This window comes from Leptopilina boulardi, unplaced genomic scaffold (genome assembly GCF_019393585.1).
Source record: "Leptopilina boulardi isolate dan_hultmark-lab unplaced genomic scaffold, ZJU_Lbou_2.1 LbouV2_300, whole genome shotgun sequence".
In the NCBI taxonomy this organism is placed as follows: domain Eukaryota; kingdom Metazoa; phylum Arthropoda; class Insecta; order Hymenoptera; family Figitidae; genus Leptopilina; species Leptopilina boulardi.
This window is the reverse complement of record NW_026137864.1, coordinates 441124-459404: the sequence shown is the minus strand read 5'-3', so window position 1 is coordinate 459404 and position 18281 is coordinate 441124. Positions and strand designations below refer to the sequence as shown.

Genomic DNA, 18281 nt, shown 5'->3' with positions numbered 1-18281 from the left:
TAGTCTTTTTTTTTCTCTTGATCTCTAAAATTTGACTTTAGAAAATCATATCTCCGAAACTTTTAGAAATATAAGCACATCAATTTTTTTAATTCTAGAATTTTATTTATTTTAGTTTTTTTTTCCTAGATAATTTTTGCTGAAGTGACCACAGGATTAATATATTTATTTTTCTGTTCACTATTATTTTCTAATAAAGAATTAAAAATATAAAATTGTGCCACTTACTGGAAATTTGTTCGAATGACGATGGGCTGTCCAAAGAAACTTGGAACAGATTCATCCATGAGCGAATGACTTTTTATAAAATTTAAAGTTAAATCAGGTAACGTGCGAGAGTCATTGACACATTGTCCTGGCCTTGGATCTGGAACTTTAGAGCCCTGAACAGGCAGCCAATTTGAATTAAGAGCACTTTGCTCTTTAAAATTACCTTCGAAGGTATCAGCAATATCTTGCAACGAGAAAGCACAAACGGCAGATCCACTTATACTATTAACAGGAGTTGTGAATGCGCCGTATATTAATTGTGCTGATGTACTGCCATATTGACCAGATATCAGTTCTGTTGTCGACTCTACAAATAAGAAACAATTTATTAATAAACTCTTTTAACTCAATCGTTGCAAATGTCAATTTAAAAACTAAAATTCTATTCAAAATTAAAAAATAACAATTTTTATATTTTAGTGACAGCATTTTTTTTTCTAACAATAATTTTTATTCAGTTTTTTTTTTACTAAAGAAAGATAATAAAAAAATAAGTGAAAAAAAATAATTATTTTAAAAAGAAAATTTTTATAACAAAAATATATGCGGCAAAATTTCTGAAGTGATTCAATTAAAAAAAAATGTATCCTTTTTATAAACAAATTAAACAAAATGTCGTTTTTTTTTTGTTTTCGAGATATTAATTAATTAATTAATGTTAATTAAAAATGAAATATTTTACAAACAAATAAAGTAAACACGTTTCTAGTTTTTCTTATCTTTCTCATGTAGGTAATAAAAAATTTTTATTTTATAATAATTTAAAAAAAAAAGTAACCGACAAATTTAGTAATCGTGACGTTTTTTCATGGAAATGTCCAGAAATAAAAATTGTTCTTTATTAAAAAAAAAGTGAAAAATCCTTTTTTTATGTTTAAAAAAAGGGGTAAATTTTGAATTTTTTAAAAAAAATTTTTTACACCATTCGAAAGAGCAAGAAAAAACCTTTCGAAATCATATATTAATCCTTTTATACAATAGTTATGATTTTTCAAAAAAAAAAATGCAATGCTCACATTTTGTCAATTGGATCACTTCAGGAATTTCGCTTCATATATATATATAAGTATCGAATTCCTCTAAATTAATTAAAATACCACCAATATTAATTTATTTCTATTAAAAAATTTACTTTATTAATTTTTAATGTAACAAAAAAATTGAGTTAGAAATTCCAAATTTTTGTTTTTTAATTTAAAAAACAAAATTTTAAAAATGTTCATTAAAATAATAATGAAAAATTTCCAATTTTACTCACGTATTTCATTAAAATAAAATGGAAAATCGCCTGTTACTGAACAATTCAGGCGGGATTTTAAAAAACTTGTCCATCTATTACGAAAACGATGAGGTCCCCCTCGATCATGTTTGCAAACTCTTGCAACGCGAGAGTACACCGCCTAGAAAATGAGAGAGAGAGAAGAATAAAAATTATTTACATTAAAAAATTACAATGATAGTTAACAAAAATTCTTTTTTATTCATTTACATATCAAAAAAAAAAAAAAAAATATTAAGATAGAATGCAAAGAAATTCACTTACTTTTCCACAATTGATGTACTCAACAGCAGTTTCTCTGAAGAAGAAATATACAAAGTCCCCTTGGGTCATAGAACTGACAAAATTTGGTGCTGTAAAAAATAAAGAAAAAAATTTTTTTTTCTATTTATTTAAATTTTCTTCTTCATATTTTAAAAAATTATTTTCTTTCAAATGCGAATTAAAATTCGACTTTAAATTATTCAATATTCAATATATGCAAAACTATTCAAAGTCAAACTTTCTCAATTTAAAATTCTCAACGTTCAAGTTTAAAGTTGATTAAAATAATTTTATTAAAAAAGTAGGAATTTTTTTTTCTAGTGCTTTTAAAAATAAATTTTTAAACCTATTATTATTTTTTAATTTTTATTAGAAAATTACTCTCAAAAAAACGTTGAAAACAAATTATTTGACAAGAAAATTTTTTTCCAAAGAATAATTGAATTAATTTTCATAATATAATTTCCAAAGAAAAATTTCTAAAATTAGTTTTTCAATTTTGGAAATAATTTTTCATTTATCGGCATAAATTTATTCAAATTATACTTTTTGTAGTTTTAAATTTTCAAATTTTACGTCAAAATTTTATTTAAAAAAAAAAAAAAAAAAAAATTAACCTAATTTTAACATTGTATGTTTTTTTAAGCAAAGTTTTATTTAACACATTGAGAAAATAAATGAAAACATTCGAGAAAATAATTTTAAACAATTTATTCCAACGTTTTGAACTTTTTTTTTCTCTTCTGATAATCAAAAATTAAATTATTATAGTATTATAAATAACCTCAATAATTTGACAATGAATATAATATGAGAATGTGATTTTGACATTTTAATTTTTGATTCCCTAAAGAGAGAAAATTATTCCAATTTGTAAAATGTTGGATTACTTAAACTGATTTAAATTATTTATCCAAATGTTTTTGTTTATTTTCATTTTCTCTTTATTGAAATATTTCTCGGATGTAGAAGATTGAATAATAAAATTTTCATATTACACAATATCTATATTTAACGAAATTTTTAATTTCATCGAATTTATATTAACTGGAATATTTTTTTAGTTGATTTATTTTTATTCTAGAAATTTTTAATTAAACTTTGAAATTGGAGCCTTCGATTTTGAAATTTAAAACAATTAAATTAAAAAAAAACAAATTTTTTTTATTTACATCAATTCATTTTATCAAATAATAATTTGATTCTTCCAAAAATGTAAAGAGAAATATTTATTGTACAAATTTTAATTGAAAAATTTATTAACAGTTTTTTTCGGTTTTTACAAAGAGTGCCTGCCACATATTTTTTTTTTTATTTAAAATATTTTTTAAAAGTTTATAAAATATATCTGATATTCGGGGCATAAAATTCTATTTTAAAAAAGAGTTTTTGTTAAAAATAATGTATTAAAACAACAATATTTCTGAATAATTGTAATATTATTTATTTTAGTTTTTGTTCTTTTTTTTTTTTTTTTTTTAACAATAAATAAATAAAAAGAGCACAGATGTTTGAAAAATTTTTTTTTTAGATTAAAAAATATTTTTAAGTTAACAGCATGTGTTATTTTATTTTATATACGTTTAATTATTTTTTTTTTTTTTTTTTTTTTTTTTTTTTTTTTTTTTTATTTATTTCTCTCCATGTACATCTCTTTGGATATATATACGTTTAATTATTATCATTAAGTTGGAAAGGAAGATATATATAATCTCTATTTTTTTAAGTGTTTTTTTTTTAGTAACTTAATGATAACACTTTAAACGTGTATAAAGAAAACGCTTCCGTACAAAAAAAAGGATGCACATGTTTTTAACCTCTTAACATCAAAACACTTATTTAAAATTTTTTAAAGAATATTTATTTGAAATAAATAAAAAATACGTTGCGGTAGTTATTCTATGTAAATAGTAGAAAGAAATGTTAATAAAATTTTTAATTGAAATTTATGTAATACTTTTGATTCTTATACAAATTCTAAAGAGTTAAATAATTATTGTAGACATCACAGTACTTTTTTAATTTACTAATGTTCCAATTTCTTAGTTTTTTTATTCTTTAGTAAAAAATATACATCATAACATTAATAAAATTTACATTTATTTATTTACATTTACATTCTAAGTGAAATTTTTATTTAACATATTTTCTTTATTGGAAAATTTTTTCTTAAATTTTATACAGAAAATTAAAAAAATACGTATTTTTTAATTTTATTGTTTAATGAAGATTATGGAAGTTATGATTTGTATTTAAGATTAAGATGTATTAATGATGTATTAAGATTAAGATTTCTTTTGAGACGAAAATTTAATAAAAATTATTTTCAAACAATTTTAAAAAATCTAGTTATAAAATTTCGGAAAAAATTATGTTGAATTACAATCTTTTGTTAAATAATTAGGTATTTTTAAAATTTTGACTTTTTTTTCTTTCAGCGTTGCTAAAATTCACAGTTTTTATTCAATTTTTATAAAAAAAAAATAGCTTATTTTACTCAGTGAAATATTCTCTACAATCGTAAATTTTTTAACAACATATTTTTAACAATTGAAAAAAATTTTATTGTAGAGAATATTTCACTGAGTAAAATAAGCTATTTTTTTAAATTGAATAAAAACTGTGAATTTTAGCAACGCTGAAAGAAAAAAAAGTCAAAATGTTAAAAATACCAAATTATTTAACAAAAGATTTTAACTCAAAAAAATTTTTTCCAAAAAGCATATAACTAAATCTTCTAAAATTATTTGAAATTAATTTTTATTAAAGTTTTGTTTGTGTTAAAAATTATTTTTAAATTTTGAGCTTATATTAGGACCTTTATCCTCCTTAAACAATCATAACATTTTTTTCATTAAAAGTTAAATTTTTCTTTAAGATTCAAAAATATTTCAGACTCAAAAAAATATTTATATTTAATTATAATTAAATTTATTTTAAAAAAAAATATATAATATTCGAATTTTTTTTTTTAAAGCTCTTTGATATGAAAATAAGGTTTCATAGTAAATTCAACTTTATAAACTTGATTAATAACGAATTTTTGAGACTGAATGAATATTCATTGATTAGTCACGAAAATTTGATATTAATTTTCAAAAGGAAGTAATTAAAATTAAAAAAAATCGCATATATTTATATATATATATATAAGGGGGGGTCCATGCCAAATCAACATATCGTCGATTTTGACTCGAAATTTATTTACCGTTTTGTACCCTCCAAAAAAGAGATTCATGATTTTTTTTTCAAATTTTTTCATCAAGTCGTTTACGAGATATGAATTTTTCAAAATTAAAGAAATTTCATGATTTTTTATTTTTGAATGCTCATAACTTCCTTAAAAATGCATCAATTTTAAAAGTTTTTTTTTAATTTATGTTTTTAACTGAATTTTTCAAAAAAATTCATGCAAAAAATTATAAAATTAAAATTTATTACATTTTTTGTAATTTAAAGATTAAAATCTTGTTTTTAAAATTGTTTGTATCCTTCGATTTAAAAAAAAACAAAAAAAAACAATTTCATTTTACAAAAATTTTAAGCCTAGTCCGACCGTGAGAAAACGATTTTTTCAAAATTTTCACAATTTTTTAAAACTTTTAAAATTTTGAATTTTTTAAAAATATTTTCGGTTTTGTTTTATAGTACGTATTTTTTTTTTTTTACGTATTTTGAGGCGCTAATTACAAAAATCATAGTGACAATACCCAAAAATAATTTAAACAATAAAACAAACATTTTTAAACATTTTTTCAATTTATACATTATTGTATAGTTATATTTAATCGCTTAAGACCTTAGCTGCTCCACAGCGAATTTAAATAAATAAATAAATAAATAAATAAATAATAATAATAAAAAAAAAAAATACCCAAAAATTTGATTTTTATGGTTGTAGATATTATTGAAATACATTTTTTTTATATATTATGCATTTTTTGAATATTTTAATATATAAAAAAAAATTAAAATATATATATTTTTTAAAAGAAATTTCACAATTTTATATTGAAAAAAAAGAAAAAAGAAAAAAAAATGGTAATAAATTGATGCTCACCATTGAGACTCATAGAATCATATTGTTCAGTTTGAAGGGGCTCTCTGTAAATAATTGGATCCATTCCCGAAAAATCGGCAACAGTACCCGTGTAAAGTTCGCCATTCACGTAAACAAAAGTACTGTTATGCTGTGGATCGTAGGGGCATCGTGCTTGAGCAGGTTTCTCATTTTCCACAGAATAATTACCAGCTTGAACAATATAATCACGACACATTGGTTTAAAGGCATTCGTTGCACAAACCAATAAATTATTATTCCCTGTTTTCGCTAAAATGCGAACATAATTTTGGCATTTCTCCTCATCGCTACCCTTCATCACACACATTTTTATGTCCTCCTCCTTTGAGTACCACGTCAATCTTTGTTGTTCCGTGAGGTCTGTCAAGCTCAAATTATGTACCAGATTTCTATATTAAAACAAATAGAAAAAGTATTCATTATTATTTCATCAATACATTCTATATTTCATCTATAAAGTGGTTGTGGCCATTTTTTAGAAAAACATTATGTTGTAAAAATCATTAGTTAAAATTTTCATTTTATGGAATTTTATTTGTCATAATTATTTTTTAGCCGAATTTTTATTTCTTCGAATTAGTATTTTTGAAAGAATTTTCATCAAAACGATTTTCATATTACAAAATTTTTATATCCTAACCGAAAATTCACTTTACAGAATTTTTATTTGCTCGAATTTTCATTTAACATAATCAAAAATTATCCATAATTTTTTTTGCATCTTAAAGACGATTTGAGGCCTGATTTTATAAAATTCTTAAAATGACAAATTTTTTTAATTTCTATCAGAGATTTATTCGGACAAATAAAAGTTTTGTAAAATGAAAATTCGATAATGTAACAATTTTGTACACTGAAAAAAAAAAAATTTATTTGATTACAAATACTCGATTACTTGAGTATTATCAAATAAATATTTATTTGTATCAAATAATTATTATTATTATTTGAGGCAATTTAAATGGTATTTGTTTCAAATACAGAAATTATTGATTCAAATTAAAAATTTATTTAATTCAAAAATAAAAATTATTTGGTTCAAGTAAATATTTATTTGATATTAGTCAAGTAATCGAGTATTTGTAATAAAATAATTTTTTTTTTCTTTATAATAATTATAGAAATTTAGGTCAATTGAATTTCTGTTAAATAATAATTTGAAAAAATAAAAATTGGATTAGAATTAAATTCGATTAAATTTAAATCAGTTAATTGAAAATTCTAACAAATTAATATTTTAGAGCTTATTCATGAGACTCAAAAAATATAGGGTGAAAATTAATTTTGTAAACATTTATACCTGTGAAATGTCAGAGTTTAAATTTAACACATTTTAATTCTATTTTTCTAAATGAAACTGTAAATAGATTTTTATTAAAATAAAATAAAATAAATAAGGTACATTTAATGATATTAATTTTTTATTATGATTTGTGCTGATTTTTCTTATGACATGCTGACTGTTTAATTTAATTTTATAGAAATTTGAAAAAATTAACTATATATTAATGTTGAGGTTTTTAGAATATTCGCTGCTTTTGAACATTAATAATTTCTAAATTAAAAAAAAAACTACTGTCTTTATATTATTAATATTTAAATTAAATCTTCCTTTTCATATCCTATCAACATTTGGCATTAGGAAACGAGTTTCTTTTAATTTAATTCTTTTATTGAATTTAAAAAATCTGGATGAAAAATTTAATTTAGAAGTTAAAATGCAAGTAGATTATTTATAAAACTGAAGTTTTCTGTGTGATTATTAATTTAAAAATTGTCTAATTCAATTAACTTCAGTTTTATAAATCTACTTGCATTTTAACCTCTAAATTCGTTTTTTAAACAAGATTTTAAAAAAATTCAATAAACATAAAAAGTACCTCGTTCCCCAACGACAAATTTTGATAGGATAAAGAGGAAGATTTAATTTAAATATTAAAACAGAGAATGAATTTTTTTGTTTCTTTTTGAAATAGAATTAGTAATGTTCAAAATGAGCGAAAATTATCAAAATCTCAACATTGAAGATAAATTATTCTATAATTCTATGATATAAAATTCAATAGTCAGCATATAATATAAAAGTAGATTAAAAGTACTTAATATTTAATTGTATTTAATAAAAATCTATTTAAACATATTCTAGCAAAATTGAGATAATTGAAATATGTTAAATTTTGACATTTAATAGGTAAAAGTTTAAAAATTAATTTTCACATAATATTTTGCTCTTTTTGTTGAAGCCAGAATATCGAAAAAGTAATTTAAAGAATCTTTTATAAATGAATTGTATGTTCTTTTTTATTTAATTTTTTAAAGCTGTTAAATTCACTTTTTTTTTACTTCATATTCCAAGGTAAATAGGGTCAGTCGGGGTAAATCCGAACGGGGGGTAAATCCGAACGCTAATTATTTCAGCTTAATTAAAATTTTTAAAAATAAGTTCGATATGAGAATTTTTACCTCAGATCCTCTTGAAGAGATTCTAAGTATTATCCCATTTTTTGTTTGTTAATTAGCAACAGCATAAACAAAGATAACAAGTATTGCAAAAAAGATTGAAAATCAAAGATGACACTCTTTCAGTATTTTGTCTCGTATTTGAAGAAAAAGAAGCTAAAAATTCATTTTATTATTTATAATTGTTTGTTATGAATACTAGAACAGAAACTATATTTGATTTTTGCCTTCTGTAAAATTTTATTAATAATATCAGACCGTTCGTATTTACCCAAGAAAATTGGAAAACTGGGGTAAATCCGAACGGTATTTTTAATAATTTTTTTTTACATCAAAGCCACACAAAATTGTTTTTATTTGATTACACTATTATTTTAACATTATAAAAGTACATAGAAAAAAGTTTTTCTTTCTATACGTATCCTCGTTAGTAATTAATAAGCAGAAACTTAATCTCTGTTCTCTCGAAGGAGTGTTTCAATTTTTTTGCCAAATGGTTTGTTGAAAAAAGTTTTTCAGGATCTCAATAAAATTTGGTATTCTACGGTTTTTGGGGTCGCTAATTACCAATTTGAAGTCAGTTTTTCAGAATTCAAAATGGCGGACGAGAATTAAAAAATTCATTGGATTCGCTCGAAAATTGTTACTCGGGGGGTTTCAGGGTTATCAAATTTGATCATTTTTAAAAATAAGTTTTAGGAAAGTACGCCATTTTGAATTTAAAAAATTTGACTTTTATTTTTGTATTTACATTCAATCACTCCAAAATACTTTCTGTACCAAGTTTTGCAAAAATCCGTTATGATTTGATAAAGTTATTGAAGGTTTTAATTGTGTAATGCATTTTAATTTTTAACCTGTTTGATTTTTGTATTTATATATGATGCATTATTACATAATAGGTTTATTATCGTATTTTTTTTGAGTTTTTATATAAGTTTAACAATTGCAATACTTTAAATTTATTTTCCCTAAGATTTTTCTGAAATACAGTGGCGTTCGTATTTACCCCCATATTTTAGGAAAGTTGCAAAGTATTGAGGTAAATACGAACGCTAAGTTTCCTGCGATTGTAATTTATCAAAAATTTTTTCTACCCCATAAAATTGTTCTATGGAAGTAAAGTAACAACTTCATGCACCAGAATACCGGAAGTATTTTTTTTTTAAAGAAAAAACTTATGTTATTGTTGAAACTTACTAAAAGCGTTCGGATTTACCCCAGTTGACCCTATAGAAAATATTATTAAATAAATGTCAAAAATAAATTGTACGTCTATAAAAAAAACCAGAATATTTTGAATTAAAACATTTTTTTAAAAAATGGACAGCAACTTTTGGTGAAATATAATTGACCCAATTATTATATTTTTTTATTCTTAATTTACATTTGAAAAATATTTATAGACGTATCACAAAAAAAAAAATTTAATTCGTCAAATATATTTCAAGAATTTTTATAAATATTTTAATGTTTTTTTTTCAGTATAAAATCTATGTTTAGTACAAGTTTACAAGAACAATGTTTCAATATTTTGCTTTTAAAAATAGAAATTTTCTTTTCTAGTTTACTTTTTTTTAAGAATAAAAAATTTAAAGATCTCTGAAATATTCCCCCTTGGTATTTTACTGAGACAAGAGTAGCAAAAAATTGAAAAAAAAAATGTTACAATAATTTAATAATTTTGTTTTTTTTTTTTTTAAAAAAGAAAGAGAAATTTTCTTCTATGTTTTTTTAAGAAAAAAAAAATTCAAGATTTCTAAGATACTCCCTTAGGTATATGTGATACTGAGAAATAAGTTTTTTTTTTTTGTTATTATTTTCATAATCCATTTTTTATTTTAGGGGAATTGTGTTTTCAAAAGATTCTTTTGTTATTATAACAAAGTATAATAAAGATAAGAACAAATGTTTGCTACTTTATTAAAAAGCTTTTCATTCATTTTTTATTTCAATTATTTTTATTTTAAAAAAATTTATATTTATAGTTTCGAAAACTTTACTTTTATTTAAAAAAAAAAAAAAATCTCCACTTTATAATATACAATTTAGAGAAATAAAGAATTAGAAAACTTTGATTTCTCAGTATATTTTTTATAGTTATTTTTAATTTTTTAAAATTATTTTTCATCAATAATGAAAAAGAAAATTATTTCTTATTTCGAAAAAAAGAAATCATTAGATTCCAGTAAAAATGTTAAAAATAAACGAAAAATAAAACTAATCACTTTTTTTTTTTATCTAATCAAGATAAAATATATTTTTGAAACACCTAGATTTAAAAATTTTTTAAATTGAAAAATAATTTATTAGATTCAAATAATCGGTTACTTAACTATTATCAAATAAATATTTATTTGTAATAAATAATTATTATTTGAGTAAATTATTAAATGATATTTATTTCAAATACAGAAATTATTTGTTCAAAAGCAATTTTTTTTCAAAAATTATCAGATTTTTATATTAAAAAAAAAATAAATAAAATAAAAAATAAAATAAAATACAAGACGATAATAATATAAAATAAAAAGTAAAGTCTATGAATCATGTCAAAGAATTCAATTTACCTTCCACCGACTAGAAGATAATTTTCATCTCTCAGTACCAGTCGGAAGTAATCTGTATGTGTCTCGTTTCCTGTGAACCTGAATACATCTTCTGCACCTGAAAACAAAGTAATGCTTAAGAATTTTTTTTTGTTGAAAGGTCTAATGGCAGTGGTTTCAAACTTTCTCATCGTTTTCTTTCTTTTCTTTTTTTTCTTTTTTTTAATTTTTTGTGCCATTTTTCTTTTATCAGGACACTTTTTTTTTATCTTACTTTTCTTAGCCTAAAGCTACTTAAAGTTACTTTTTACTTGTTAAAAAAGAACTTTCTTGATACTTTAGTTCGATATCTTCAATGTTTTCACTTGTTTTGATCTTCCTTTTTTATTTTGAAAAAAAAACAAAAATTTAATTATAATTAATTTTTTTTAGAAAAAGTTTCCATTGTAACTTCAAAAATATATATTTTGTATAAATACTTCGCGAGATCAAGTTTTCACAAATAAAAAAAGTTTGTAGAAACTTTTCATAAAATACTAAATTGAAAAGCAAGAAAAAAAAAAAAAATTTTTTTATGAAAAATTTCCAAGATTGCTTAAAAGATAAAAAATTATCATAATTTCTTATAAATAGTGTAAAATAAAAAAATTCAATATTAAAAAAATAATTAAAATTATAAAATTAAAAAATTTTTAACTCAAATGCACCATGATTAAAAAAAAACCAATATAACAGAAATGTATTAAAAAAAAAAAAATTGTTTAAATTTACTCCAAAGAACTTTCTCAATTTAAAATCACTTCACAGTTCCCAACGTTTAAATGAGCAAAATTTTTTTATTTTATCTCCTTTTAGAAATTTAAAGTTATTCTTAAATATTTGTTGTTTACATATTAAGAAATAATAAATTAGCTTTTTATAAAAAAATAGAAATTATTTAAACTTGTGGGTATTTAATTTACTGATTATTTTTTTTTCTTAATTTATATTCTTAATTTTTTTAAAAAATTTATTATATTTTTATTTCCAGTATTCATTATTTGTTAATTTTTTTTTAAATTTATAATATTATTTATTTATAAGTCTTTTTTTTTAAGTATTTATTTTATTTGTAACCAGCTGTTTTCAATTTTTATTATTTTTACTTTTTTTTTGAGGGGGAAATTACAATTCTCGAGCACGAAAGTTTAGAACTTGTAAGGGCATAGAAACATGTGGTAAGGAAGTACTAATTTTTCCTTTTCTTTTTTAACAGGAAAAACGTCTATTTTTCTCTCCGAGAAAAAAAAACATTAAACACTATTTTTAGCTCTTTAAAACCTAACAGATTTCTCTTAAATTCAATTTCGGTTAATTGACTAATGAGTTTGTATGAATTTTTAAACTTATTTTGCTGTAAATTTTTTTTTTTTTTTTTTTTTTTTCACTGAACTTTATAGAGGAAAACCACAATTTTTTTTATAGTTTACACGCATTTTCAACAGACAATAATTTAGTTATATTTTGCTGTACAATAAATTCAAAACTAATTAGTTATTTTCAATAAAAAAAAATACAAACAAAAAAAAATTTAATCATTCGATAATTTACGTCGTTTAAGTTCACAACATTTGCGATCAATAATTGAAAAAAAAAAAATATATTTTTCACCTGGAAAATAAAAAAATTTTTTATCTACAAATTATTTTCTTTTAAAATGCTGTTTATCGAAAAAACATTACAAAATTTTGTTTACATAAAAATTATAATAATTTGCATAGAAAATATATTTTTTAAAAATATTTTAAAAAATTATTTTTTCATTCAAATCGTTGATCATATAAACGTTGTTGATTTTAATGATGTAATAATTTTATATGCCTAAAGCAATTTCTATTTAAAAATTATTATTATAAATTATAAAATTGTTTTGTTTACATTAATAATAATTATTCTTTCTAAATATTATTTTAACAATTGACTAATATTTATTTTTATTTATATTTCCGATTTATATTTTTTACATCTATACTTTTATCTAACTTTACATATTTATTTATTCAAAAGTTATTTACAGAGAAAAAAAAATTTTTTGGTCAAACAATGTTTTTAAACTTTGTCAAATATGAATATCTACATAAAACAATACACAATGCATGTGGTATTGAACAAATAATATTTTAATAATAAATGGTATATGTTTTCCATTTAAATATCCAAAAATGAAATTTTATAAAATGTGTTCCATCAAATTAAATAAAAATAATTGAAATTTAACTAAAATTTAAATTAACAATTACTTTTCCTAAAAAAAAAAAAACAAAAAAAAGCACCTTTATTTATTATATTTCATATCGAAAAACAGAATAAATATTGTTAATTATAATTATTCTCCACATTTTTTTATTTTATTTGCAAAAATATCAAATATCACAAATTTATTAATTAACTTTTATATGAATATAGTATAATATCAATATTGTATTTTATTTATTTTGAATTGTAATTTTTGTTGTATTTTAACAATGCTGAATCAAAAGTGAAATATTGAATAAATTTTAATTTTTAATTAAATTTGAGTTTGTTTTGTTTTGAACAATACTTTTCAACTAATTTTTAATGAAATATCCCAATCAAAAATTTACTACTGGCGCAGTACTGGCACCCAGTTATAGCGCCAGAGTTGGCGTAACTTTGGGATGATAACATTTTACCAGTATTGGCTACCAGAGTTGGCACCAGTACTGATAACCACTGCTGGTTCAGCACTGGCCGAGTACTGGCAGTTTTGTAATTTCTTGTATACGAAAAGAAAAAGCTTTAACTGTAACTGAGATAAGTTTCACTGCAATAGTGAAATCTCTGCTCCAATACTTTTTTTAAAGAAAAAATGTCTAAAATTTTTAGTAACCCAACACAAATTAAATATTAATTAAATTAGTCAACTAACTAATTAATATTTTATTATATAAAATCGAAAACACAAAGAATTTTCATTCCTTCTTAAAATATATATTGCAAATTATTATTTTAAAAAATCAAAAAAAATAAATATAAAAATATATTTATTATAAAACCAAAGTTCTGAGAAAAAAAGTATACATAATTTTTTGTAGGTTTATAAAATTTCGGGTAATAATTTTTAAATTTAAGTTTTTTTCAAAAGTGAGCAATACCATGGGATGTGATCGTACAAGAATTTTTGATGATTGGAGCAATTTTATTGAAATCTTTTGTGATTATGTTCCTTTATTTGTACAGAATGAAAGCACACAAACAATTTTTCAAAATTTTCAAAATTGTTTGCGATATCTCTAATTAAAAATTTATGTCATTTTAAAAAAAAAATGTTATTTTTTTTTCTTGTTATCCAAATAAGATGAATTTTTTTTTTCAAATTTCTTACAAAAAAAAAATGCTATTTTAAGAGAAAAATAGTTCATGAAAAAAAAAAAATTTTTTGCCCGGAAAAAATGCAAAAAAAAAAAAATTTTGAATTCATTTTTTGAAAAAACTACCTTTTTGATTTCAAAAATTTTTTTTCTACTTATTGCCTATGATGTTAAGAATAACTTCTCTAATTTTCATAATGGGACAGCAAGAACTTTGCGAAAAAAAAATTAAAACGTCCCGTGTGGCGCGACGGGACGCGCGCATCTTAGTTTTCACGTCCATTATATAGTATGGAAACTTGCAAATATCTCGAAAAGTACGAATTTTCGTAAAAAATGTTCAAGACAAAAGTTGTTCCTAACAAAAAGATCTACATCTTTGAAACCAAAAAATTGGGCCCGAGGCTCAATGTTGGGCCATACAATGAAAAAAGTGGTTTTCTTAAATGAGACCACTAATTTTCAGTATCAAATTCGTAATCCCTATGAAATTCTGCGTTCAGACATGTTGCATAAGTGCCCAAAATATTAGTCCCAATGTCTGGGATTGGGTCCAATACACAGTAAACTTGGTTGTATCTTTTTCTATTGCAACGTTTTGATGCACATAAGTTATATCAAAAAGAGATCGTTTTGGTAATAGTACAATTGCGGAGACCATTTCACTATTTAATTTGAAAATGAAAATAACAGAAAATCAAAGACAATGTGCAATTCGATAATTAAAAAGTGACAGCTTATAAACATAACCTAAAATGCATGAGACAAAATTTGTCGATAAAATCAATATAGCCGAGCTTTTTAGAAGGTAGATGGCAGTTTTGCTTTTTATAAAAACGATTCAGAAAAAATTTAAAGAAAGAAAATAGATGAGTGCTGCCATCTACCTTCTAAAAAGCTCGGCTATATTGATTTTATCGACAAATTTTTTCTCATGCATTTTAGGTTATGTTTATAAGCTGTCACTTTTTAATTATCGAATTGCACATTGTCTTTGATTTTCTGTTATTTTCATTTTCAAATTAAATAGTGAAATGGTCTCCGCAATTGTACTATTACCAAAATATCTGAAAAAAATTCGTTTAATTTTGAGTCGATTCAATTCGGCCATGATTGATATAAATTGATTAAATTTTTTGCTTCAAAAAATGAGACCGTTTCGTGTATCATTTCTAAAAATGATACACAAAACGATCTCTTTTTGATATAACTTATGTGCATTAAAACGTTGCAAAGATTTGATGCAATTTTTGGTCTCAATTTGATACTTTTAGGAAAACTGTGAATATTTTTGGAATATAGGGATTTATTACTATCATATAGGACAACAATTTACCAAAGTATGAAGCCAATAACAGAACATTGGGACTAATATTTTGGGCTGGGGCGATTGAGAAAGAATCTCTCATATGGGCCATCGACTGTCAAGGGGTTCAATATATTTGTAATTTTTAACATTAACATAAAATTACTATTTTTATTATTAATTATTTTCAGTCTTAAATAGAAAAAAAAATCGGACAAGTGCGAGTGCAACTCGCACTAATTCGAAGCTTCCATACACCGACAATAATGGAGCTTCTACAATAGGTCCGAGAGGCAAGTGCAAGTCCAAGTCCGAGTGGCTCGGACTTTGTTGCGCGCGCATCGTGTTGACTTTTATTTTTGTAAGATATTTGATAATAATTAGTAATTAATTATTAAATTATGAGTAATTAATTAATAATGAGTATTTACCATCAATTATCTTAAAAAAATAAAAATTACACGATGCGCGCGCAACAAAGTCCTTGCCACTCGGACTTGGACTTGTACTTGCACTTTACTTTTGGACCTATTGTAGAAGCTCCATAATAGGGTAACTGTGGGTATTGCTGTGTGTGATGGTATTACTGTCATTTTAAAAAAATTATTATTATTATATATAATTTATAAATATATTTTTTTTTCAAAATGATTACAAAATTTATTATAAATCTTATTTAATGGAATAGTCAATAAAAATGTGCATTTCATCAATTGGTTATTTAATTATTTATATTTAAAATTGATTATGATTGAATTCCATGAAATTATCAAATATGGCTGCCGTGAACACTTATTCGAAAGCGTTAATATTTTCAATAATATACACAATTTAGTGTTATTACTCAATTAAGTATGCTTCAATGTTTTAAAAAAATACTAATTTATCTTTATATTATTTATTTATAATTAATATTTCTTATAACTGTATTACCAGCAATAATTTCACTGCTTGTTGGCATTACTGTCATTTTTAAATACGTTAACTGCGCAACTCGCCGCAAAGGTAACCTAATCTTTTTGTTGACATGCAGCTCAATTTTAACAGTAATGCCGGCACAGTAATTGCCGTTTTGTTAGTAATTACCGCACAGAAATACCGACATTTTAACATTAACACACGCATTTGCCATTATTTTTTAAATGGATGTTTTAAATAAAAAAAAGTGCCAAACTAACACAAAAAAAACGCTGGGTAAATTTTGTTGCGGGTAATTTTCACCAATGCTAATTCACATAGACGGTGGCGCCCTCAACTAGGATAAAATTTGTTGCAGGTAATTTTTATACCGATTTTGGGGTAAAAATTCTACTTTTTTTTTTCATGTGAATCTCGAGTTTAATGATTAAGTAAAATTTAATAATTAAACTTTTATCTACAATTGGTATAACAACATTTCATGTATTTTTGAGGTTAAATTGAGGTTTGCAAAGTTAGCATATACAAAAAAAGCACAGTAATACCCACAGTTACCCTACCCTCTTTTTTATATAGAAATAAATTATAAATAACTGGACAGGGTCATTTTGTGGAATTTTTTTTTTCGAAAAAAAACCGATTTCTTTCCTTTCTAGCTCGTAAAACCAACCTGTGTATTTAGTTATTATCAAATAAATATTTACATGAATCAAATATTTCTTATTTGAATCAAATAAATGGTATTTGCTTCAAATACTGAAATATTTGATTCAAATACTATACATAATATAAATATATATAACGCTCAGCGACAAAAGGTACCTAAGCTCCTAAAATTTTTAGGTTATTTTTTAATTAGGCAAAATAAAAAATAGATTTTATTGAATATTTTAGATGTACTAAATACTTAAACATCAATAGTTTGTATAAAGTTTATATGGCCCATATATGTTCAAAAAAAAGTCGTGCCACCTTTGTGATTTTGGACATACACTATGAAAAAGGGTTTGGTATTGACAACCAAACGTTTGGTTGGTATTTAAGCAAACAAATTTTTTTTTAGTTTAAATGTATTTTCACTTCAAAAATATAACCTAAAAAATTTGAGAGCTTAGGTACATTTTGTCGTGGAGCGTCACATATATATCAATCAATAAGGTTCCATGAGTGGAAATGAAACGTCAAGTTATTCGTCCCATTATTGGTTTAATTTAAAAAAAAAATACACTGGAAGCTACCTACAGAATCTTATTATTAATAAGAATTCGACTAAAAGTCTAAGCAAAAAGGCGTTCGCATGAGTTCGAATAGGAAAGAGATATAATATTCGTGTCCTTTTCTATTTCATGAATTTTGTTCGCGAACAATAATCGAAAAGCTATTGTACGTTGGCCTTAAAAGTAAAATATAGGTTATGAAATTCTGTTAAAATGAAAATTCCAAAAATTTATTTTTAAATATAAAAAATACCGAAAATATATATATCAATATTTTAAAAATTCAAAATTATAATTTTAATCTATTTGAAAATTCTCTAAATTTTCCGATAAATATAAAATTAATGAAAAATATAAGAACAAAAATAGCAGTTGAATTGTTAAAACCTTAAATTTATATTTACTGCGATCAATGTACATACTAAAGAAGCTATAAACGCTAATGACATTCAATTAAGTTATCTAAATTTAAATGTGAATAAGGTCAAAGAAGAAATAGTTGCTTGGAACAATTAGTTTGATTCGAGGAAAATTATATCCTATATACACTATCAAAACTGTACAAA

General features: G+C 22.5%; 1 protein-coding gene across 3 annotated transcripts in view; it reads right to left on the bottom strand.

Moving 5' to 3' along the window:
* LOC127282591 (semaphorin-1A) overlaps positions 1–18281 on the bottom strand; it is a 77844-nt gene that overhangs the window by 17219 nt on the left and 42344 nt on the right. For all 3 annotated transcript variants that reach the window (XM_051306929.1, XM_051306930.1, XM_051306931.1), the window contains exons 3-7: positions 10925–11021; positions 5874–6283; positions 1814–1902; positions 1529–1670; positions 229–577 (exon numbers count right to left, since the gene is read on the bottom strand). In XM_051306929.1, coding sequence (XP_051162886.1) covers positions 229–577; positions 1529–1670; positions 1814–1902; positions 5874–6283; positions 10925–11021 — 1087 coding nt within the window. The remainder of the gene's footprint in view (positions 1–228; positions 578–1528; positions 1671–1813; positions 1903–5873; positions 6284–10924; positions 11022–18281) is intronic.